General features: G+C 45.2%; 2 protein-coding genes, 3 non-coding genes and 1 pseudogene across 6 annotated transcripts in view; 1 reads left to right on the plus strand and 5 right to left on the minus strand.

Moving 5' to 3' along the window:
• Positions 1–25,145, plus strand: part of LOC124007763 (NHS-like protein 2) — a 249,719-nt gene that overhangs the window by 47,685 nt on the left and 176,889 nt on the right. The gene's annotated exons all lie outside the window — the stretch shown is intronic.
• Positions 1,619–9,478, minus strand: LOC124007764 (annotated as a pseudogene).
• LOC124008970 lies at positions 2,159–2,295 on the minus strand. Its single transcript, XR_006834202.1, has one exon. It is a non-coding gene; the product is annotated as a small nucleolar RNA SNORA57 (small nucleolar RNA).
• Positions 4,898–4,972, minus strand: LOC124008973. Its single transcript, XR_006834205.1, has one exon. It is a non-coding gene; the product is annotated as a small nucleolar RNA SNORD61 (small nucleolar RNA).
• On the minus strand, positions 6,631–6,705 carry LOC124008971. Its single transcript, XR_006834203.1, has one exon. It is a non-coding gene; the product is annotated as a small nucleolar RNA SNORD61 (small nucleolar RNA).
• Positions 14,035–18,395, minus strand: LOC124007765 (cbp/p300-interacting transactivator 1-like). 2 transcript variants are annotated; one of them, XM_046318501.1, is made up of 3 exons: positions 17,810–18,395; positions 14,883–14,954; positions 14,035–14,708 (listed from the first exon to the last, which is right to left on the minus strand). In XM_046318501.1, exon 3 carries the CDS (start codon positions 14,693–14,695, stop codon positions 14,159–14,161), a length of 537 nt encoding a protein of 178 aa, XP_046174457.1. In that variant the 5' UTR covers positions 14,696–14,708; positions 14,883–14,954; positions 17,810–18,395; the 3' UTR covers positions 14,035–14,158. The 2 variants fall into 2 exon arrangements, with proteins under 2 accessions (XP_046174457.1, XP_046174455.1); XM_046318499.1 differs by lacking the exon at positions 14,883–14,954 and having other exon boundaries at positions 17,810–18,391.

The following is a 25,145-nucleotide window of genomic DNA, read 5'->3' on the forward strand; positions in this document are numbered from 1 at the left end:
CTGACAGAAACAAAACGAGGGAGTGGGGACGGCTCGTTTCCTCTTCAGTCTCTTCACAAACACAGGTGAGAAGTTGGGGGTGAGAACCCCTTGTCACCTGTAATTACAAAACAGACCACCTTCCCAACCCTCAGAATCACTGCCAAACCATGATCAGTTTGTCAGCATAGAATATGGCACCCTATTCCCTATATAGTGCACTACTTGACCAGGAGCTTCATTTATAACTGTGGCATAAATTTCCCAATAAATATCTGCATGCGCCATTTATTTAAAAAAAGCCTGCACACATAAAAATATATTTCTAAACTTAGCGCACTCCATACATACGTTTCGTTATAAATCACCCGTCCGTAACTGCGCACGCGTGAATGAGCATTACAATTTAGACTGAAAAACTCACATCATTGACCTTTTGTGGTGACAACGCCCTTATTTTCTGTATCCTTTGAAAGTATGGGAATTAGGCCAAGGCAGTTTCCTAAAGGAAATAGCAATGGAGAACTTGCTAAAAGGTCTATGGAGGTGTTGGCAGAACATTTGCGGTAGGCCTAGGCCATCTGACAGAAAAACAAGTTTAATATAAAGTCAAACACGATTGCGAATGGCTGTGGAAAATAATGCGCACAAATATGCTGCACTGCCCGCAAATACTGAAACATTGCGCACTTAACAATGATAAACACTTCAATGCAAAATAGCAAGTGCCTGTTCACTTGATTTAAAAAAAAACACCTGCTTCCTTTGATGCAGAGCAAAATACTTCAAATAGCCTGTTCAGCTATGAAAATATGGCTATAAATTAAATATTTGTTTGAGAAAAGAGAAAGTTACACTATTCCGACAAGCTACAGAAGTGGCATAAAACCGTCGGTTCCACCGTTAAACACGCTCTCCGGATCCGATGGCAGAGCAAAAATAGTTGAAATAGCTTATTTACTGTGACGTGGGTCCAATTACGAGAAATGGGACGACTGGTCCCCCCGACCTGTTGGCTACTTCGTGACTATGAAACAGTGACAGAAGAAATGAGGAATTGTACAATCTCCGCAACGCATTAAGCCTAGGAAAGAGAAGTCCATTTTAAAAATGGTATGAAAACTTGAAGTTCAACGAGATTCTCACTAACGACAAAATGATTGCATCTTATTAACCAGTTTTTCCTTCTCATGAACAAGTGACCATCTTATCCCCGTTTTCACAAAACACTGGGCTACTTACATGCTTACAATACTAACCAACCACTAGAAACAGCGCACGGTCTAGAAGGTAAAGCACAAGTTAATGTCAAGATCCGTTTTTAGAAACGCCAACTTCCGAAAACGTCGTTCTGGAGGTTTCTTCTGTACATCAGCAAGGTTAATAAGTAAGGCCCAAGAGGCCTATGGTGCCTGGTCAAAAGTAGTGCGCTATATAGGGAACAGCATGCCATTTGGTCCCCAATTCCACCTTAGAAATTCCAGTGCATGATAATGTTGAGGGGAGATTCTGGGAGACAGAAAATATCACTCATTTATGTGACGGATTGAAACGACTATTCAAGTGTGAGCCCGTTTGTTGGGGAAATATACATCAACAAATCATTAACGACATGGAAAACAGAAGTCCAGTCAGCGGATGGTTTTTGTTGTAAATAACATGTTTTTATTTCAAAGCCAGGATGCCTAGACATCAACATATAGGATTTAGCTGCTGCCGGCCTTAGCAGCGATTCGCTTGTCCCGCTCCTCAGCGATTGTGAGGCGGATACCCTTTCCACGAGGCAGGGACACCCACGGCTTGTTGCCCTGGAGACGGGGAAGGAGAAAAGATTAGGACACTTGAAGGGAAACGGGTGCAACTCACATTATTCAACTATTTAAAGTTAAAAACAACATTGAAGTTTTAGCCATCAACCATCAGAACTGAGACAAGTAGAGACAAATCTGAACAGGAAATGGACATGTGTTCACGGGACAGGAAGTGGACTAAATAAATAGCTTTGAAAAGTGATATTATGCTTTTAAGAAGTGATCATGCTGGTTGGGAAAAAGGCCAGAATATGAGAACGTATGGTGGACAACTTGATCTCCACCCCAGCAGACAGAGTAAAACATTAAAACACGGTCTGCAGTCTACTTGGTTTGGTATAGATGTGAACCTGCTCTTCATCAATCTAAAGTGTGCCAGCAATTGAGGATAGAACCAGCAGACAATATCACACTGGTACCGAAGACATAGCATTGGCTTTGTTCTACCTCCGTACAATTACACACACGAGTACTGAGCAACTACAAGCGTGTCAAGAAATGGAGGGGGTCGAGTTGTCTTTAATGTGTATTTGCATGTTTAGTGCTCCGTCTGTACATGTGGTCGCCTACATCCCAACTCCTCTGCTCACCTTGCCAATGATGAAGATGTTTCCCAGCCTGGTGGCGAAGATGTTTCCAGCGCTGTCTTTGACGTGAACCACGTCAAACGAGCCAGGGTGCCTTTCCCGGTTAGTGATGATACCAATCCGCCCCAAATTGGCACCGCCAGTCACCATGCACAGGTTACCTACCAGAAGGAGAGAAGGGGGTGGAGAGAAGAGGGTGGAGAGAAGAGGGTGGAGAGAAGAGGGTGGAGAGAAGAGGGTGGAGAGAAGAGGGTGGAGAGAAGAGGGTGGAGAGAGGAAGAGGTTTAGAACTGCTTCAGAAGAATGCCGAGTTTGATTGGGTCGTAGTGTTGGTTTGCTTCCAAGAGTGCTTATGGAGCAAATGTCTGAATGAACAGATGTTACCATCCCGTAATGTACCGTTTGTGTCTGCAGAGTTACCAAAGCAAACTGTTGTAAATTCACTGTCTTGTGTAAAAAGGTGTCAGAGGCCATGCGTCCCTGTCAGCCACAGGATACAGACAGGGAAGGTGGGAAACGAGTTGGTGTGCAGGGAGACATAACAGCACTGAACAAGCTGCACCAATTAGATCCTGCTCAATATTTTCTGTTCAATTTCACAAAATGGTTGCCCCACATTGGTGGAGGATGAGAAGCTTCACTTCCTTACTACATGAAGTGCTTTTGAGTATATAGGTGGGTAGTATATAAAATACAAGACAAATCAATCCCCCAATCTCTAAACCCATTTCTCACCGGTATCAAACCATTTTAGGTCACTAGAAGTTTTTTATTTTTAAAGTTCCATAAAATCACGTTACCTGTGTCGAACTTGATGTGTTCTGTGATCTTGCCGGTGGCGAGGTCGATGCGGACTGTGTCGTTGACCTTGATGAGGGGGTCTGGGTAGCGGATGGTGCGGGCGTCATGGGTCACAAGTGCGGGGACTCCCTTGGTACCCATCAGGTTCTTCTTCACCTTACAAAGCTTGTACTGTAATATGGACGAGAAGAAAGTGAGTGATTGTTATGTTAAGGCTTTCCATAACCTAGTTTCTATTCTAGTAACTTAAGCACTTAAATCCAAAAAATGTCTCAAGTTGACTTGACAAATCACTAGGTTTTTGGGTCTGAACCCCAACTATACTACACAAACAGAAGTATGCGGAGACCAGCTCTTCAAACATCTCATTCCAAAATCATGGGAATTAATATGGAGTTGGTCTCCCCTTTGTTGCTATAACAGCCTCCACTCTGCTGGGAAGGCCTTCCACTAGATGTTGGAACATTGTTGCTATAACAACCTCCACTCTTCTGGGAAGGCCTTCCACTAGATGTTGGAACATTGGAGGTTGTTATAACATTGTTGATGTTGGAACATTGTTGCTATAACAACCTCCACTCTTCTGGGAAGGCCTTCCACTAGATGTTGGAACATTGGAGGTTGTTATACCAATACTCTTCTGGGAAAGCTTTCCACTAGATGTTGGAACATTGTTGTGGGGACTTGCCACATAGGCTTCTTCCATTCAGCTACAAGAACATTGGTGAAGTCAGGCACTGCTGTTGGGCTATAAAGGCCATCAGTCGGCGTGCCAATTCATCCCAAAGGTGTTCGATGGGATTGAGGTCAGGGCTCTGTGCAGGCCAGTCAAGTTCTTCCACACCGATCTCAACAAACCATTTCTTTATAGGCCTCCCTTTGTGCAGGGGGCATCTTCATGCTGAAACAGGAAAGGCTATTCCCCAAACTGTTACCAAAGTTGGAAGCACAGAAACATCTAGAGTGTCATGGTAGGCTGTAGCGTTAAGAATTCCCTTCACTAGAACTAGAGGGCCTAGCCTGACCATGAAAAAGCTCCCAGACCATTATTCCTCAACCACACTTTATAGTTGGCACTGTGCATTGGGGAAGTTAGCATTCTCCTGGCATCCGCTAAAGTGCATTGGTCTGCCAGATGGTGAAATGTAATTCATCACTCCAGAGAACGCATTTCCACTGCCGGCGAGCTTTACATCACTCCAGCCGACGCTTGGCGTTGCACGTGGGGATCTTAGGCTTTTGTGCGGCTGCTCGGTCATGGAAACCCATTTGTGAAGCTCCCGACAAACAGTTATTGTGCTGATGTTGCTTCCAGAGGCAGATGAACTCTGTAGCGAGGGTTGCAACCAAGGATTTATTTTTACGCATTTCACACCTCAGTAAAATCGTCCGTCCTTCTGTGTCCTCTGAATACTTTGTTAATAAGTTCTGTTTTTTTTTATTACTTTGAATACATTTGCAAAACATTTCTAAAAACCTGTTTTCACTTTGTCATTATGTGGTATTGTGTAGATTGCCTATGAAAAAATACATATATATTTATTTTAGAATAAGGCTGTAAGGCAACCAAATATGGATAAAGTCAAGTGATCCGAATACTTTCTGAATGCACTGTGCAGCACCACAAGCACAAGGGATTCGACTGAAATCACACACCATTTATTTACACAAGGTAGAAAACCAACCATTTCACATTAGGATTCAGTTAATTCTTTTTTGGAGCTCTGAACTTCTTAGAGGTATTGGTGAGGTTTTTTTCATATCGTTGATCAAAACCAAAGTTGTCTTCATTGCTCCGTCATACAGACGATTCAGCCAATTATAATGGTACTGCTCAACAACAACCACCCGGTAGGGTTATGCGGTGACAACGTCGTCATACCTGGGCCTCCTCAGCAGTGATGCGGTGAACAGTAAACGTCCCTTCACATCGTAGATCAGACGGAAGTGCTCTCAGTCTTCTCAATACTGATCACATCTAGACAGACATAGCACACGCATTAGAGTCAATGGTCACATCCAGAACATAGACAAACACAACAACATTCAGTCCGTCATGGTTAAACTTGAACAAAACAGCTTTTTGCATGAACCCCCAAAAGGCAATATTTGTCCATTTCAGTTACCATTACATTCTCATTTTAAGGAAACACTTCAGATGGTTCAACTGTTACTGACTAACAGAATGAAAGTCAACAGTATTTTAGACAAGCTAGACTACATCTCAGACCCCCCAGCCAATGGGTAGAGGAGGACGTGAGAAACAAGGAAATGGAATAGAGCTTCTCCCACAGCGTGATATGGTCCAGCGAAGGAGAGGTGTGACATGGTGGGCTGAGTCACCTGGTCTAGGAAATTAAATCAACCACACAGTGGTCGTCGCTCTTGGCAGGGATAAAGGTGATAAGAACTGCTGTGTGTGTTTGTGTGAGGGAACATGCGCACCAGAGAAAAACGTGAATATGAGACAGTGAATGTCTATTGGTTTGGTGGCGTGAATATGAGACAGTGAATGTCTATTGGTTTGGCGGCGTGAATATGAGACAGTGAATGTCTATTGGTTTGGCGTGAATATGAGACAGTGACTGTCTATTGGTTGGGCGGCGTGAATATGAGACAGTGACTGTCTATTGGTTGGGCGGCGTGAATATGAGACAGTGACTGTCTATTGGTTGGGCGGCGTGTACTACGGGAGGTTGGGCGGCGTGTACTACGGGAGGTTGGGCGGCGTGTACTACGGGAGGTTGGGCGGCGTGTACTACGGGAGGTTGGGCGGCGTGTACTACGGGAGGTTGGGCGGCGTGTACTACGGGAGGTTGGGCGGCGTGTACTACGGGAGGTTGGGCGGCGTGTACACGGGAGGTTGGGCGGCGTGTACACGGGAGGTTGGGCGGCGTGTACTACGGGAGGTTGGGCGGCGTGTACTACGGGAGGTTGGGTGGCGTGTACTACGGGAGGTTGGGTGGCGTGTACACGGGAGGTTGGGTGGCGTGTACACGGGAGGTTGGGTGGCGTGTACTACGGGAGGTTGGGTGGCGTGTACTACGGGAGGTTGGGCGGCGTGTACTACGGGAGGTTGGGCGGCGTGTACTACAGGAGGTTGGGCGGCGTGTAACACGGGAGGTTGGGCGGCGTGTAACACGGGAGGTTGGGTGGCGTGTAACACGGGAGGTTGGGCGGCGTGTAACACGGGGAGCCCAGAGGTAATGCCTTGAAGTGACCATCTGGTCTTACAGCTACCCAGTAACACCAAGCAGCACCATTATCAAAAAAACAAATGAAAAATCATTCACTGCCCTAAACGCCCAGAGCAAGACCGCCATTACCATTAGTGCCTTACAGCCCATCCATATGCAATTAGACAATTCCTGTAGAGACGAATCAGGGGAGCTTCAGCACCATGTTTAGTGACCTAGGCCCAGGTTGAATCATAATAAACATCCTATTGATTAGAGCTCAGAACTTCTTAGAGGTATTGGTGAGATTTATTTCATCTCGTTGATCAAAACCAAGTGTGTCTTCATTGCCCTCTACATTAGTCACTGGCTGAGGTGAAAAAACAGATGCTTCTAGCTTTGCTTTCGCCAGCGCAACGAACCCCCCCCAAAATATGTGCGATTGCGTAAAGGGAGGATGCATGTAGGACTTAGTATCGCTCATTCTCTCACCACACATGAGACTACGACGCATGCGATTGGCTTAACCGTTTGCACAGACGGGTTGATCAACAACTTAAGGAGAATGACACCGGAAGGCATGCGTTACGATTATGACGTCACATAGCAACAGTGACAAGCTGTCACGTGGGAATCATAAGTGATTTGTATCGTATTCTTGATGCCATGTCTTGTTTTGAGGCGTTTTTGACTGATCATGTCAATATGGCAACAAAACGTCGTTTTTTTGTTTGTTAAAGCTCTAGCTAACCATCAACTGCAAAGATGTATTTGAAAGACAAATGCTCATTGACAAACTAATAATGCAGGGGGGGGTTATTCCTCCATTTTTCCAGGCGAAGGTCTTTCAAGGGAATAGGAGAGGCATAGACGTTTACGTCGCCTAGCCCCGAAAGGAGCCATCCAAACTTTTACCCACCCTTCCGTACTCCTTGGCTTCTCCCATTGCCACCCCCATGGCTTCTCCCATTGCCACCCCCATGGCTTCTCCCATTGCCACCCCCATGGCTTCTCCCATTGCCACCCCCATGGCTTCTCCCATTGCCACCCCCATGGCTTCTCCCATTGCCACCCCATGGCTTCTCCCATTGCCATCCCCCATGGCTTCTCCCATTGCCATCCCCATGGCTTCTCCCATTGCCATCCCCATGGCTTCTCCCATTGCCATCCCCCATGGCTTCTCCCCATTGCCATCCCCCATGTCTCCCTTCCTCACCCAACCCCTGTCCCCCAATCAGACTTACCCATGAAGCCAGCTGGGTAGGTGATATCAGTGCGGACTTTGCCGTCGATCTTGATGAACCTTTGCATGCAGATCTTCTTGACCTCATCTCCGGTCAGGGCGTACTTCAGACGGTTCCTGAGGAAGATTATGAGGGGCAGGCACTCCCTCAGCTTGTGGGGACCAGTGGAGGGACGAGGAGCCTACAGGGGAGAATAGGGTTAGGCACTGTAACTATATTAGAGCAGTTAAAAGGTGGATTCAACTATGATGTAGGTAGAAGCACGAAGTAAACAGCATAGTGGTTCAATATCTGCAACTACTAAGTGCTTTGAAGCACGAGGCTAAACTTCCAGTTTGGGTCCCAGAATTCCCACATAACAGCGTGAAGCAAACACATCTTCATACACTGACACAGTGTGAAGTTTTCCCATCTCATTCATTGCCATATCCGTGGTGCTGCTTGTGGCAAAGGCACGTTGCTGAGTCTACCTTCATTAACAATATCGGCTATAGACAATGCAGGGACAGCAGACCACTATACACAGGGCGGACAGAGTACGATAGTACGTGGGGAATGGGGTTAGGGTGGGAGGGAAAGCCACAACTGTTCAGTAGATTAAATAGCAAATGACTACAAAAATGCATGTTACAAACACCTTCATTGGTTAAAAACATTTGTAGGGCCACAATCGAGCAACAGACGATTTATGCTTGATACGGAGGTGTCATATGTATGGTGTGATGCAATCGCTGAGCCTCCGGTAGTTTCGTACCATGCGCCAGCAAAATTCTGCATTGATGTGATAGGTTGACTGTAGGTGGGGTCTAGTATAAACAAACTCACTTGCTTTACAACAGCTCTGCTCAGACACACAAGTATACAGGCCCCATCCTACTACACGTAAAGAGTAGAATTGAGTATGTAGCGCCTTCCAGCAACCATAATGTTGTTTTTTTGACAAGTAAGCAAATGTTCTTTCAATAGGAGGGGAACGTGCCTCAAGTTAGGTTGGGTCGCGCGGTGTTCCAACAGCCCAGGTGAGGAACAGGTAGGGGACAAGACAATGAATGACATGTTCGTCGAGAAAATAATGGAAAACTGATGGCTAGATATGAATGACCAACCATTTTGTATACTAGTCTGCAACCAGCTAGTAACATTGTGGTTTCAACATAGAAAGTATCTATGTACTTACGAACACTCCGGTGAGCTTGTCAAGCATCCAATGCTTGGGCGCTGCAACGCGCTTCAGGTGCTTCTTCGGTCCTCGTGCCTGGTAAACAGAAAACAAGGTTAAACAACACAGCAGTACAACTACACGGGAACAGCCTACCGGACAAACGGCTGTTCGTTTTGAGGTACCATGCGACCCGTATGGCCAGCAGATGTTAGCATGCAAGTTACTTATTTGCTATACTGTCCACGAACGCGATTTCCGGCTGGGGCCTACTCGGTGAAAGCACAAGAAAAATGGCTTATTTTACACATTTTCGCCGCAAAATGTGTGCTCAATTACCACGGCTGGTATAAACTTCGGGAGTAGTCTTTTGAACGTAGAAATCGTGGTAACGGAAACATGTTTGGCTGAAATGGGCAGAGTTGATGCTAACCAGCTAGCCGGTGGCTACAATGGTCAAACGAATCAGTTTTTCTAAAATCGTTTCAGAGACTCAGACATAACTTACTATTTAAATACACGGACTAACCATTGTACAAAGTATATATTTTCATACAATCGCAGTTATATGTGCAATATTATTTTCAGAAAAAGTGATGTTTGATGATGATTCGGGAGAAAATCATAAAGAAATACGGCTCACCATGTTGGAGTCTGCGAGGAAAAGGACCTCCCACTTCGAGTCCTTGCAAAATAAGACAGAGTACGGTGCATGATGAGGGACAAACCGAGCATCATTTATTTGGTCCGCTCTCTAGTGTCGTGGAGAATAACTGCGACTGGATGTTCTTTTAACGTGTCAGAAATGTATTTTATTTAACCTTTATTTAACTTGGCAAACCAGTTAAGAAAGGTTGCTGGATCGAATCGAGCTAACAATGTAAAATGCTGTCGTTCTGCCCCTGAACAAGGCACTGTTCTGGTAGGCCATCATTGTAAATAAGAATTTGTTATTAATTAATTAACTGACTTACCTAGTTAAATAAAGGTTCAATTTAAAACATTTTAAAATAACAAATTCTTATTTACAATGACTGCCTATTGAAAGGCATAAGGCCTCCTGCAGGGATGGGGGCTGGTATTTAAAATAAATATAAATATAGGACAAAACACACATCATGACAAGAGAGACACAACCCTACATAAAGAGAGACCTAAGACAACAACACAGCAAGGCAGCAACACATGACAACACAGCATGGTAGCAACACAACATGGTACACACATTATTGGGCACAGACAACAGCACAAAGGGCAAGAAGGTAGAGAACGTAGAGACAACAATCACACAAAGCAGCCACAACTGTCAGTAGAGTGTCCATGATTGAGTCTTTGAATGAAGAGATTGAGATAAAACTGTCCAGTTTGAGTGTTTGTTGCAGCTGGTTCCAGTCACTAGCTGCAGAGAACTGAAAAGGGGAGGGACCCAGGGATGTGTGCTTTGGGGACTTTAACAGAATGTGACTGGCAGAACGGGTATTGGATAAGAGCGTCTGCTAAATGACTTAAATGTAAACGTAATGTAAATGTATGTGGAGGATGAGGGCTGCAGTAGATATCTCAGATAGGGGGCAGTGAGGCCTAAGAGGGTTTTATAAATAAGCATCAACCAGTGGGTCTTGCGACGGGTATACAGAGATGACCAGTTTACAGAGGAGTATAGAGTGCAGTGATGTGTCCTATACGGAGCATTGGTGGCAAATCTGATGGCCGAATGGAAAAGATTAAATTAAATTATGTCTCCGTAATTTAGCATCGGTAGGATGGTCATCTGAATCAGGGTTAGTTTGACAGCTGGGGTGAAAGAGGAGCGAATACAATAGAGGAAATCAAGTCTAGATTTAACTTTAGCCCGCAGCTTTGATATGTGCTGAGAGAAGGAAAGTATTGTCTAGCCAAACTCCCAAGTCCTTGTATGAGGTGACGACCTCAAGAAATACAGTATCGATTTTTATATTATTGTAGCAGCTACGTAAGTCAGTGTTTGTATTGTAATATATAGTCTCATACATTATATGGCTCTCATTGTGATTCTTATATGATTGTAAATATGTTATATCAAATCCAATCCGTCTCAATCTATAATAGGCCTAAACACAGTTGAACTTTTCGTAATATTATCTTGATTCTTAAGTCTTGCCTAAATGTCTTCATCGGTGGTAAACACATACTTTTTGATATGTTCTGTAGCCTGTTTTTTTCTCTTCTATTCCCCGAGCCTCTCTGATTTCCTCCCGCTATCTCGGTCAGGAAATACCAATGCGCAGGACAGAGTCCTTCTGTTTGTGCGGTGCAAGATAATCAAGCCGTTATTCCGGGTGTTCCCATGCCGAATGTCACCAGTGACGTCCTGTCCTGCAGCTCGCTTTCCTATGCTTTCAATTCAGTCTGTTACAAGTCATATACTTCTACGCGAAGCCGGTATATTACGCCCGTCTGACCCCTGGTCCTCAGTAAACCTGCAACAGTGTGTGTATATATATATATATATATACACATACACACACACAGTCTGTTGAATCAATTTATTTTAATATGATGGTCCTCGTTTCTTTAAAAAGATATTCAGTTTCAAATCACCTTTATCTGCAGTGTTTCGTCGTTACACATGCTGCCTGTTGTAGGCCTACAGTCTTGCTCTTGTTATTGGACTCCAGTGAACTTTGAGGCATTTTGAAAAAGTTGACGCTAGAGGGCGACATTTTATAAGAAAGTTAAGACCAACCATTTTTCATTCACGTGTGAACTGTTCTCAACTACAGTATCATGAGTGTGTGTACAGACAGTGAACTAAGTTGTGTACAAATCTAAATGGTAGACTATAGTACTAATGAGAAACGGAGAGAATATTCAGTTCGGTATTCTTTATTTTCCCAAACATGCAGAGAACAAAAATACAACCATTTTAAATATGATCTAGTAATTTACATAGAAATACAAATGAGATGCAAAAAAATGAAATCAACCTCGGATATATTCGTTCCGTCATTTAAATTGCAAAACAAAAGTCAAAGATGAGACAAATAAAGAAATAGGTCCACCTCTTAAACAAAAGAAAGCCTTCGTTTGAAAAAGGTGTGAATTTAAGAAACTAAGGATCATACAATCAGTACAGTATCTACTAGACAAGTGATTAATTACGATCTGATATTTGTTTCTTTTACAAAGTCAATAGCAAGAAGTTTCTCACCTAAAACAAAATAATTCACACAAATATGTGAAATGTAATAAGCAAAACGAACAAAAACTCAAAGTAAATGTTCTTGCGCCAGTCAGTAGGATCAAAGGGTTTCTGTTCAGGAAATTACAAGTTGGTATATCCCAGTAGTTAACTTCAATTTCCTGGGTGTTAAAACGTGGTCTTTCACATCGTGTTGATGCAATGTGATTCAGGCTTTAGGACTCTATTCACTGAAACCTGGGAACTTAGTCAATTGAAAAACGTTGTCAATTTTTTTCTGTCTTAAAAAATGAGTTGCACAAGACATAAAAAAATAAATCTCTTTTACAATGTAGGTACTGTAAGTAAATCAGTTAATAACTCAATCATCATTAGGTCGTCTTCAGCGCTCCCATTCCACCCCAGAAAAACAAACAAGGCAGCCATCTTTAACAGTCTCCTACAGCCTCATTAACTTATAGATTGGAACAGTCAAATGGCTCCCTAGTCCCTTTATAGTGCACTACTTTAGACCAGGACCCATAGGTCTCTGGCCATACGTGCACTATATAGGAATAGGGCTCTGGTCTAAAGTAGTGCACTATATAGGGAATAGGGTACCAGTTGGGACGTACGCAGTTACTTTGACAGTAACATAGCAGAGTAGGTAGTGACGGAGTGTCTTGGCTCAGAGCACAGGAGAGAGAAAGACAGACAGAAGACAAGGGAGCGAGAGGAGAGAAAGACAGAAGACAAGGGAGCGAGAGGAGAGAAAGACAGAAGACAAGGGAGCGAGAGGAGAGAAAGACAGAAGACAAGGGAGCGAGAGGAGAGAAAGACAGAGACAGAAGACAAGGGAGCGAGAGGGGAGAAAGACAGAAGACAAGGGAGCGAGAGGAGAGAAAGACAGAAGACAAGGGAGCGAGAGGAGAGAAAGACAGAAGACAAGGGAGCGAGAGGAGAGAAAGACAGAAGACAAGGGAGCGAGAGGAGAGAAAGACAGAAGACAAGGGAGCGAGAGGAGAGAAAGACAGAGACAGAAGACAAGGGAGCGAGAGGAGAGAAAGACAGAGACAGAAGACAAGGGAGCGAGAGGAGAGAAAGACAGAAGACAGAAGACAAGGGAGCGAGAGGAGAGAAAGACAGAGACCGAAGACAAGGGAGCGAGAGGAGAGAAAGACAGAGACAGAAGACAAGGGAGCGAGAGGAGAGAAAGACAGAGACAGAAGACAAGGGAGCGAGAGGAGAGAAAGACAGAGACCGAAGACAAGGGAGCGAGAGGAGAGAAAGACAGAGACCGAAGACAAGGGAGCGAGAGGAGAGACTCATAGCTCTCTTTGCTTCTTCAGACATCATCCATTTGACATAGAGCAAGAGACTTACAATACATACAGAGAGAGGGAAAGCGAGACGGGAGATCGGGCAGAAACAAGACAGGAGGGTGAACCTGAGTCGTTCCTCCTACAGAGTTACATGAAGACCACTGACTTTGAGACTCAATAACGTAATTTAGATACAGACAATAGCATGGAGACTACACAGGCCTCCTGTCAGGTCTGTCTCAGACAACCTCTCACACACTGGTACACAGCACTCATCTCTCTCGTGCTTCTCTCACCCTAGTGTCACATCAAACCCCCTGAACGCTGGGCTAACTGAACAAGTGTGTGTGTGTGTGTGTGTGTGTAGGAGGCCCATGGGAGGTACAACGAGACAGGCCCCAGGCTCTTCTATCCCTCAGTGTTTTCCCTACTGTTAAATATAAATAGGGTCCTGTGGGTTTGTCCCCTCTTGGTTTCTGTTGAACCGTTGAATGTTCACAATCCTTAACGCCGCTTCAGGGTCCTTTTGCGCCGAGGAATAAATGAAGGTAAACACAAGTTCCCCCTGAAGTCGACATCCTCTCTGACACACACAGACTCACAGAAAAACACAAGACCAAACCCCAACCCTGTGTCCGCACACTGTCCTTCTGAGAGGGGAAACGAGAGGGTGGTAGAGAGGGGGAAAAAACAAGACCACATGCTCTCTTTGGGTCCGTATGTAGTCATCATTTTTCTTTTAGAGAAAAACTAAGAGGTTGACCCCCCAAAAAAAAAAAAACAAAAAAAGGACAGTTTCTCTTTCTATGTGTTTAGGTTAGTATGCGGCAGGGACGTCGGAGTCTGTGTCCATCCAAACAAGAGACTAACAGAAGAATGAAAGAGAGCACAGATCCCCTCCTTCCATCGCTCTATCCGGTCAACATCCAGCAGGTACGTCCGCTATAAAGTCAAACTCATTCTGTCCCAGCCAGAGTTCAGGTAGCTCATTGGCCCGGTCCAACCCCAGCTCTATGACCAATGACATCAGAACCTCTTCATCCACTGGGTCAGAATCTATGATCCCGCCAGATCCACAACTCTGGTTCCCACCTCCGCCACCTCCAGGGGTACCCCCGATCAGCTGCCCAGCCGAGCCCACCGTGGAGCCCCCAAACCCCCTCTGAGGCCCTGAGTTGAGCCCTGAGGCACCACTGCCTCCAGCCAGACTCTGGTAGTGGGAGTTGAGTTTCTGGAGCTGCATGCTGGCGAGGAGGTGAGGGCTGGTCTGGAGGGTCTGCAGGCAGAAGGGCTGTGGTTTGGAGAGGGATGGAGAGGTGGAGGAGGGAAAGGGGTCATCCCCAGGGGTCTTGGCGGTGACCGTCATCCCAGGGTAGTGGAGCAGGGTGAGGGAGGATGGCGGAGGCTCGCGGTCCTTCATGACGACGTGGGCTGGGCTGGAAAACAGTGAGGTCATCACCTGGGGACACCTGAGAAGGAGGAAGAAACGGTGTTACGGTGACATCATCAAACGGGGACACACCGCCACACAAGGCGGAAGAGATGACAGGGAGTACTGAAAACATACAGGATTATTCTGTTAGCACATTATGACAGCATAGTGTTTAGATTAGAGTGATAAGCCTGCTTGGCTTTAAAGTCACCTGCTTCACTAGGTCACCACGAGTAGCCTATTCCAAACCACAGATTGAGACTGGAGACATGGCCCTGCCTGGCTAAAAAAAAAATTGTCTCATTTAAATTTGGGGTGAGGGGGGGGGGGCACAAGAAAACAATCTTTAGGTGGGTCACAGCACAGAGAGATGGCACCTTATTCCCTATATAGTGCCCTCCTTTTGACCAGAACCACTGCCCCTGACCTCTAATGACAGTCAGTCAAAAGTAGTGCACTATATAGTATGGTGCCATTTTGGATACACACTAAAGTACCATAGAGGCTCAGAGGGGACTGACTGGCGGTTCATAATAAGGGTTAAAGAAAACAGGACTTTTGAGGACTGAGTCACATGATAGAATACATACATACACATATATATGTGTGTGTGTTGATCCCACTGCAGAACCCTTCCCGACACACACCTCTGACCCCTTCCTGCCCCAGCCCATATTTATGGAGAGGGTAATTGCTACAGGCAGGCATGCAGCTGCAATGGACCGACAACACACCAGCATCTCATGAGCCCTGCCATTAACAGCTGGTGAGGATTTATCGCTGTGTGTGTTCTTCAGTCCTTTGTGTTCATTATACATCGGCTGATTACTGTCAAGACTGCAGACTTAAATACTGTTCAAATGTATCCTTAGGAAGGAGAGACGTCAGGCCCCGTTCAAATATGGTTATTAAACTGTATCCTTAGGAAGGAGAGACGTCAGGCCCCGTTCAAATATGGTTATTAAACTGTATCCTTAGGAAGGAGAGACGTTAGGCCCCGATTTGAAAACTGTCAATTCATCCTTATGAAGGGGCTGCGTTCAAGTACATCCCTCTTCCTTTCTTCATATGCATCATAGAAAGGAGAGACTATTATAGTTACAGGTTTTTACGATCTCACTCTAAAAGTGGTAGTCGAGAATCTCAGTCACACACACACTAAAAGTGGTAGTCGAGAATCTCAGTCACACACACACACTAAAAGTGGTAGTCGAGAATCTCAGTCACACACACACACTAAAAGTGGTAGTCGAGAATCTCAGTCACACACACACACTAAAGGTGGTAGTCGAGAATCTCAGTCACACACACACACTAAAAGTGGTAGTCGAGAATCTCAGTCACACACACACACTAAAAGTGGTAGTCGAGAATCTCAGTCACACACACACACTAAAGGTGGTAGTCGAGAATCTCAGTCACACACACACACTAAAAGTGGTAGTCGAGAATCTCAGTCACACACACACACTAAAAGTGGTAGTTGAGGCACTCCGTGAAACCTCATTAACCTCTTCAGACCAAAACTACAAGCACATTATCTGCTTTACACTCAGTTTCCAAATTGTAAAAACAAAAACCTTTTGCACAACACTAAACACAGTTCACAGTTTAGACACATCATTCAAAACGAACAGCTCTCGTGTTTCTTTTGGAAAACACTGCCGTTCAAAATGCCACTCATTTTACCGATTACCGACACCCAGTGCTAACGTGTGAAAAACACTTAAAGCCGATTTCTTCACTTAGAAAATCAGAGCTTGAGCACTATAAATAGGCTTCAGGTTGGCTTTCTTGGTTTGGGCAACAATGGAGGCCAATTAAAGGAGAGAGAGTTAGAGGAAGAGGGGGATGAAGATGAGGAGGAAGAAGAGGACAAGCCTATTTATTTATCTTCTACTGTATTTTGTCGTCTGTGTTCATCCTGAAATCTGGATGAAAATGTTATGAAATAAACATTTTCCCCCGTGCATTTCTGTTTATAGTGTACATATATGTACGTGTGAGTGCTATGACAAACCGCCGTGGACTCCACTGCACACGGAAGATAATAGGAGTGTTTTACATTTGTCACGTCCGTGTGTAGTTGGCGTGTATAAGAGCTAAACATTTGTTGGTGTGTGTGTGTGTGTGTGTGTGTGTGGAGGTGATGCAAAAACACAATTTTGAGAAGAGTCAAAATAGTTAAGAATTTAGTGTTTGGTTTTGCAAGAGGTGTGACGTTTTGCATGTGTGTGTGTCGAGTCTCTAGAAAAGTAGCCGGAGTCTCAAATCGTGTGGAAGCAACTGTCAAACTACCTTAAAAAGGAGACCATGGACCGCATTCGAATACTTTAAAATGCATCCTTCTCATATCAATGATTACCTCAAGGAGGAAGAATGAGTTTTGTATTGAACAAATCCTAATGAAGTGGAAGGTTTCGTTCACTAAACAGTATTTTAACCTGGTGCCAATATCAAACTGTTTGTTGACAGACAAAGGTAGGCTATTCAACTCGTATGGGTGGTTTATTTAGTCTATAAACTAATCACACCATGTCAAACAATCACAATAGAAGTTACTTGATTACATTAATCACATCCGCCTCCCTGCAGACGTGGTCCGGACCTGAAATGAGCATGGAACCCTCTGCTTCTAGCCAACAACAGCGGTGTCAATTACACAATTACCATGCGTGTCGAGCCAATTAGAACGTGAATCGCTCAATACACACACACACACACACTTTGACCACATGGCGAGGCTGAGCATGGCCACTTGTTTTATAGTAATTGAGTCAACGCTATGGGATGGACAAAACCGCACAGAAACATTTACAGCCAACAGAATACCACTTTGTCAAAGTAACACACGTTTTGACAAAGCCCCATTTTCTACCAAGTGCCCATTTGGTAAAATAGGCTGAATAGTTGACTAAAATGGCATACTTTTTAGAGATTCATGTTATGGAGTTGTTTTACGAAATCATCCAATGTGTGTAAAATGCATGTCATTCACAAGTTCAAACCGGGAGGCAAATCACAAACAGGGCTAAACGAAACATTTTAGGGGAAATGCTATTACTCTGTGAAATCAAACTATTGTGAATAACTTCCATAAAATGTCAACGGAATAATTAAAATGTTTAAATAACATACCCTTTAGAAAGCCACTTTTAAACGCAGCTGTAGGTCCGTTTGAGGAAGGCAAATAATGGTAAAAAAAAAGTCAAAATGTACAAATCAAGTCCAATGGAAAGCAGGATAACACCACACCCGTAAATGTTTGTTGTCAAAAACTTTGACAATTGTTGTGGTCTATATTTAGTAAGGAATCCGCCGGTTCCTGTTGAGAGCTATAGTCACAAAGTAAACGTTTGAGTCAATATTGTCCTCGTGCTGCGTCTCTCCTCGCTCTGTGCGAAATAACAGACTGTCAGACTCCGGGATAGTTCTCTCACTGTGGTTGTTACTGAATATAAAGTATTATTTTCTCTCTCACACACACACGACCCTAAAGTGAGGCGCGTTTGTGGCGGGACAGCATTTAAATCACGGCGTGGATTTATAGAGGAATAGGACTGACGCACCAGGGTTATCGCACAATAAACGGTTCATTCCAGTATCGGAGGAAACTAGTTTCCGGAGTTTCGGTAATGAAGCGCTCTACGGAGGCAGATGTTTTCTATTCTCAGAACGAACGCTTTTCTCTACAATCACAGATCAAATCCTATTATTGTCTATTCTGTTCTACTCCAAACAGACAACTCACTGATTATCATTCATGAGAGAACGCACAGCCTCAACAGTCTTTAATGGTCTTGAAACAATAACTGTTGATTTATTTTCACGAGAAAAACAATGTTCACAGGAGGAACCAAATAGAAAACCGTGTGGATATGATCCAATACGCACGCACGCACCCGCGCACATACAATTGGCCTTAGCCTATTGCGTAGCCCACCTGGAGAGACCACTATGCTAACGTCTCATCATTAGGGTAGGCCTATGTCATATCTAAAAGGTCATCTGTTACAACTGGCTAAAGGTCAAATAACTCCAAATTATTTGCTAAAATAAAACAACGACAGGAGATAGACCTAAACATTTCTCAAACCTCGAGGTTATCATCTCAGCATTTTTTAAATCTGTTTTAGCCTAAATAAATATCATATTTTTATTAATTAATTCTAAACAATATACCTACGTCTCAATATTGTCAAAGAGAGAAAAGAACAGAACAGGTGAAGCCAATATTATTTTAGAACGCCACGCGCCTTAAGTCCGTTTGAGTTAAAGGCTCACGAGCATCTGTCTTTAGTCCCGTTGGCGTGCGGAGACAGTTAACATGTAGATGAGGCTCGAGCGTGATGTATGGAAGTTCGTGGAGTCTTCCCCCGTGGGAAAACAGTATGCAAATGAGATGAACGGTTTTCAAGTTCCCCTCTAACGTAAAACTAGGCAAAATGGGTAAACACACACCGAAGTAAGCGCACATTAACGTCACCTTAACGTTTTCAAAGAGTCTGCCGTGGGATCATTTTAGCAAGCCTCCCATAGAAGTATAGCCTAAGCAAATATAAGTTGATAACATAATAGACATTGTACCGAACTTTTATCTAATTTTATCATTTATCTAAAACGTCAACTGATGTCCTATTCAAATAATGATGCCATGCCACTCTGGAAGGAAACATGATGTTTTGCATAAAATGACGTTGGGAAGTCCTGACGGAGTCAGTCCAGTCGCCACACGGGACAGAGCAGGCAGGTGTGCTATTCAACAGTATGAATGGAGAACATAGAGAGATGGGAGTTTGATTTCAGGCAGGGGAGGAGAGGAAACGTTATATAGGCTCTGAGAGTTTCTTTAGAGTAAATATTCATTGAAGTGGGTTGATGAACTTGATTTGTTGGATGGCATGGCACAAGACATTGGTAACTATGCTTTAAGAAGGTTGTCCTAAAAGAAGACATTTGAGAAGTTCTCAAGAAGTTTCGATAAAAATAGAAAAAAAATGAAGGAAACAGTTATTTAAAAGGTTCTCCTAAAATATATTGTGAATCTGGCCCCCTGAAGTTGTCTTATTTTGGTCTCCTTAAGGGGTGTTTGGGGGAGCAATAAGGAACCACACTCTTCTCTTATGTTCATTCATTTTCTAGCCTCTTTGTGCAACAGCCGTTTAAGAGAGAGCGTTTCAATCAGTTCCGTCTTTCCTATTCACCCATAAACACACTAATGACTTTCCCTCGTTTCACATTCACTCTGAGGGAAACCACAAGACTGTCCACGACATCCGTAGTGTGAGTGGGTGTGTGAGTGGGTGTGTGTGTGTCCTGGCCATGGTGTTTCAATTAAATCCATAAAGATCACAGACAGAACTTTACAACTTCTGTTGCACACATGGAAACCACTTTGGTTCACCACTCCTCGTCTACATCTCAAATGGCACCCTATTCCCTTTCTAGTGCACTACCCATAGGGTTCTGGTCTAAATTAGTGCACTACCCATAGGGTTCTGGTCTAAATTAGTGCACTACCCATAGGGTTCTGGTCTAAAGTAGTGCACTACCCATAGGGTTCTGGTCTAAAGTAGTGCACTACCCATAGGGTTCTGGTCTAAAGTAGTGCACTACCCATAAGGCTCTGGTCTAAAGTAGTGCACTACCCATAGGGCTCTGGTCTAAAGTAGTGCACTACCCATAGGTTCTGGTCTAAAGTAGTGCTCTACCCTGGCTCTGGTCTAAAGTAGTGCACTACCCATAGGGCTCTGCTCTACCCATAGGCTCTGGTCTACCCAAGTCTAAAGTAGTACACTACCCATAGGGTTCTGGTCTAAAGTAGTGCACTACCCATAGGGCTCTGGTCTAAAGTAGTACACTACCCATAGGGTTCTGGTCTAAAGTAGTGCACTACCCATAGGGCTCTGGTCTAAAGTAGTGCTCTACCCATAGGGCTCTGGTCTAAAGTAGTACACTACCCATAGGGTTCTGGTCTAAAGTAGTGCACTACCCATAGGGCTCTGGTCTAAAGTAGTGCACTACCCATAGGGCTCTGGTCTAAAGTAGCAATACCCATAGGGCTCTGGTCTAAAGTAGTACACTACCCATAGGGTTCTGGTCTAAAGTAGTGCACTACCCATAGGGCTTTGGTCTAAAGTAGTGCTCTACCCATAGGGCTCTGGTCTAAAGTTGTACACTACCCATAGGGTTCTGGTCTAAAGTAGTGCACTACCCATAGGGCTCTGGTCTAAAGTAGTGCACTACCCATAGGGCTCTGGTCTAAAGTAGTGCAATACCCATAGGGCTCTGGTCTAAAGTAGTACACTACCCATAGGGTTCTGGTCTAAAGTAGTGCACTACCCATAGGGCTCTGGTCTAAAGTAGTGCTCTACCCATAGGGCTCTGGTCTAAAGTAGTACACTACCCATAGGGTTCTGGTCTAAAGTAGTGCACTACCCATAGGGCTCTGGTCTAAAGTAGTGCACTACCCATAGGGCTCTGGTCTAAAGTAGTGCAATACCCATAGGGCTCTGGTCTAAAGTAGTACACTACCCATAGGGTTCTGGTCTAAAGTAGTGCACTACCCATAGGGCTCTGGTCTAAAGTAGTGCTCTACCCATAGGGCTCTGGTCTAAAGTAGTGCTCTACCCATAGGGCTCTGGTCTAAAGTAGTGCTCTACCCATAGGGCTCTGGTCTAAAGTAGTGCACTACCCATAGGGCTCTGGTCTAAAGTAGTACTCTACCCATAGGGCTCTGGTCTAAAGTAGTACACTACCCATAGGGTTCTGGTCTAAAGTAGTGCACTACCCATAGGGCTCTGGTCTAAAGTAGTGCACTCCCCATAGGGCTCTGGTCAAAAGTAGTGCACTACCCATAGGGCTCTGGTCTAAAGTAGTGCACTAGATGGAAAGGGGTGCCATTTGGAGCACAGATGTCAGTGTGGTGTCAGTTTGGTGTCAGTTTGGTGCCAGTTTGGTGTCAGTTTGGTGTCAGTGTGGTGTCAGTGTGGTGCCAGTTTGGTGTCAGTTGTATTTTATAATAAAACAGAATGTATTTTATAATAAAACATGTTATTTACACCATATAAAAGGAAAAAGTGAACTGTAAAAAAAAGTTAAAGTTATACTTCTGTGAAACCAAAAGTAAAATGATACAAAAACCATTTTACACTCCTACAGTACTTCCAGTTGAATGTAAACATGCAGTTTCCATAGGAACAGGACAGAATACACATTAGATAGGAGATCGTATCATTAACACGTCGTCTCAACACACAGACTGTGTGAAAATGCTAGGAATGCTCTTCATCTGACACTGCAGTAGTAAAGATTATGTTTAGCACCAAGATCATAACAGATTTGTAGCTCAGTTGGTAGAATCACATTAGTTTGATACCCCTGCTATGTATGGACTGAGGTTGATCTTTATGCTGAGGATGATCTTTAACTCTGAGGATGATCTTTAACTCTGAGGATGATCTTTAACTCTGAGGATGATCTTTAACTCTGAGGATGATCTTTAACTCTGAGGATGATCTTTCTTTATGCTGAGGATGATCTTTATGCTGAGGATGATCTTTAATATGGGGATGATCTTTAACTCTGAGGATGATCTTTATATTTTTGTGAAACTCACCCCAAGATCTAGTATGTTTTGTATCTATCCAGGGGGTGTTAACATGTTACCATAGAGCAGGGTTTCTCAGACTCGGTCCTTGGGCCCCTCCTGGTTGCAAGTTTTGGTTTTTGCCCCAGCACTACACAGCTGATTCAAATAATCAAAGTTTGATGAGTTATATCAATCAGCTGTGTAGTGCTGGGGAAAAACCCAGTGGGGTAACACTAGCCCCCATCATGTCTGCTTTACCCGTTTAACACAACTAATATGCAACATATCCCCACCCTACATGTTTCCCAGGCCTTTATATCAAATCAAATCAAACCAAATTTCATTGGTCACATGCACGTGTTTAGCAGATGTTATTGCGGGTGTAACAAAATGCTTGTACACAAGTTTTTTCCTGGCCTAATAATGTAAGAAATAATACATTAAAAACTAAATACTGCAAAGTTTCCTAAGAGCTAGAAGCACGGCAGCCCTCTCTGTCAACCCCATTTTCTCTGTACATCTTTTCATCTTTTTATTTTACCTTTATTTAACCAGGCAAGTCAGTTAAGAACAAATTCTTATTTTCAATGACGCCCTAGGAACAGTGGGTTAACTGCCTGTTCAGGGGTAGAACAACAAATGTGTACCTTGTCAGCTCTGGGGTTTGAACTTGCAACCTTCCGGTTACTAGTCCAACACTCTAACCACTAGGCTACCCTGCCGCCTCTACGCTCTCACCACTAGGCTACCCTGCCGCCTCAACGCTCTAACCACTAGGCTACCCTGCCGCCTCTACGCTCTAACCACTAGGCTACCCTGCCGCCTCTACGCTCTAACCACTAGGCTACCCTGCCGCCTCTACACTCTCACCACTAGGCTACCCTGCCGCCTCAACGCTCTAACCACTAGGCTACCCTGCCACCTCTACGCTCTAACCACTAGGCTACCCTGCCGCCTCTACACTCTCACCACTAGGCTACCCTGCCGCCTCAACGCTCTAACCACTAGGCTACCCTGCCGTCTCTACGCTCTCACCACTAGGCTACCCTGCCGCCTCAACGCTCTAACCACTAGGCTACCCTGCCGCCTCAACGCTCTAACCACTAGGCTACCCTGCCGCCTCAACGCTCTCACCACTAGGCTACCCTGCCGCCTCTACGCTCTCACCACTAGGCTACCCTGCCGCCTCTACGCTCTACCCACTAGGCTACTCTGCCGCCTCTACACTCTAACCACTAGGCTACCCTGCCGCCTCTACGCTCTAACCACTAGGCTACCCTGCCGCCTCTACGCTCTAACCACTAGGCTACCCTGCCGCCTCTACGCTCTCACCACTAGGCTACCCTGCCGCCTCTACGCTCTCACCACTAGGCTACCCTGCCGCCTCTACGCTCTCACCACTCAGGCTACCCTGCCGCCTCTACGCTCTACCCACTAGGCTACTCTGCCGCCTCTACACTCTAACCACTAGGCTACCCTGCCGCCTCTACGCCTAACCACTAGGCTACCCTGCCACCTCTACGCTCTAACCACTAGGCTACCCTGCTGCCACTACGCTCTAACCACTAGACTACCCTGCCACCTCTACGCTCTAACCACTAGGCTACCCTGCCACCTCTACGCTCTAACCACTAGGCTACCCTGCCACCTCTACGCTCTAACCACTAGGCTACCCTGCCACCTCTACGCCTAACCACTAGGCTACCCTGCCGCCACTACGCTCTAACCACTAGGCTACCCTGCCGCCACTACGCTCTAACCACTAGGCTACCCTGCCGCCTCTACGCTCTAACCACTAGGCTACCCTGCCGCCTCTACGCTCTAACCACTAGGCTACCTTGCCGCCACTACGCTCTAACCACTAGGCTACCCTGCCGCCTCTACGCTCTAACCACTAGGCTACCCTGCCGCCTCTACGCCTAACCACTAGGCTACCCTGCCGCCTCTACGCTCTAACCACTAGGCTACCCTGCCGCCTCTACGCTCTAACCACTAGGCTACCCTGCCGCCTCTACGCTCTAACCACTAGGCTACCCTGCCGCCTCTACGCTCTAACCACTAGGCTACCCTGCCGCCCCAGTGTAATATTACCCCCCCAAACTATGGAACTAAAAGTTTAGTTCAGATTCTGGGCCATCTTAATCAGAATTCATTATGATCTGAACGGCAAAACTCTTACGCTGATCCGCTTTGTGAATACGGGCTCTGGAAGCCATTTTACGGAGCCAGAATCTCTGTCTGGTCCCAGTCTAGCCCAACCCACCTCCCCAAAAAAAAAAAAAGATTACAGACTGAAAGAGAAACAGACCAGCAAACACCAAACAGGCAACATTAGCACCCTACCTTCGTCAGTCCCCCACATTAAAACATCCCCTGGAAACATTGTTTTCCAACATCTCTCCTCTCCACACACACACACAGCTCCAACATACTGTCTTCATTAGCCTGGCCCGATGTCTGTGTGTGTTCATTACCCTAGGAGGACCTGATTGGAAACATGAGACCGAGACGCCGCTCTTAAACCACATTCTTCAGATTCCCTGTAAACAACAAAGGGGAGGGAAAGGAGGAGGGTTTGAGGGACAGGGAAAGGGATTGGGGTACTGGAGGAGGGATTGAGGGACAGGAGGAGGGATGGAGGGAAGGGAGGAGGGAGTGAGGGAAGGGAGGAGGGATGGAGGGACTGGAGGAGGGATGGAGGGAAGGGAGGAGGGATTGAGGTACTGGAGGAGGGATTGAGGGACAGGAGGAGGGATGGAGGGAAGGGAGGAGGGAGTGAGGGAAGGGAGGAGGGATGGAGGGACTGGAGGAGGGATGGAGGGAAGGGAGGAGGGATTGAGGTACTGGAGGAGGGATTGAGGGACAGGAGGAGGGATGGAGGGA

The sequence above is a fragment of the Oncorhynchus gorbuscha genome, linkage group LG21, assembly GCF_021184085.1.
Source record: "Oncorhynchus gorbuscha isolate QuinsamMale2020 ecotype Even-year linkage group LG21, OgorEven_v1.0, whole genome shotgun sequence".
NCBI lineage: Eukaryota > Metazoa > Chordata > Actinopteri > Salmoniformes > Salmonidae > Oncorhynchus > Oncorhynchus gorbuscha.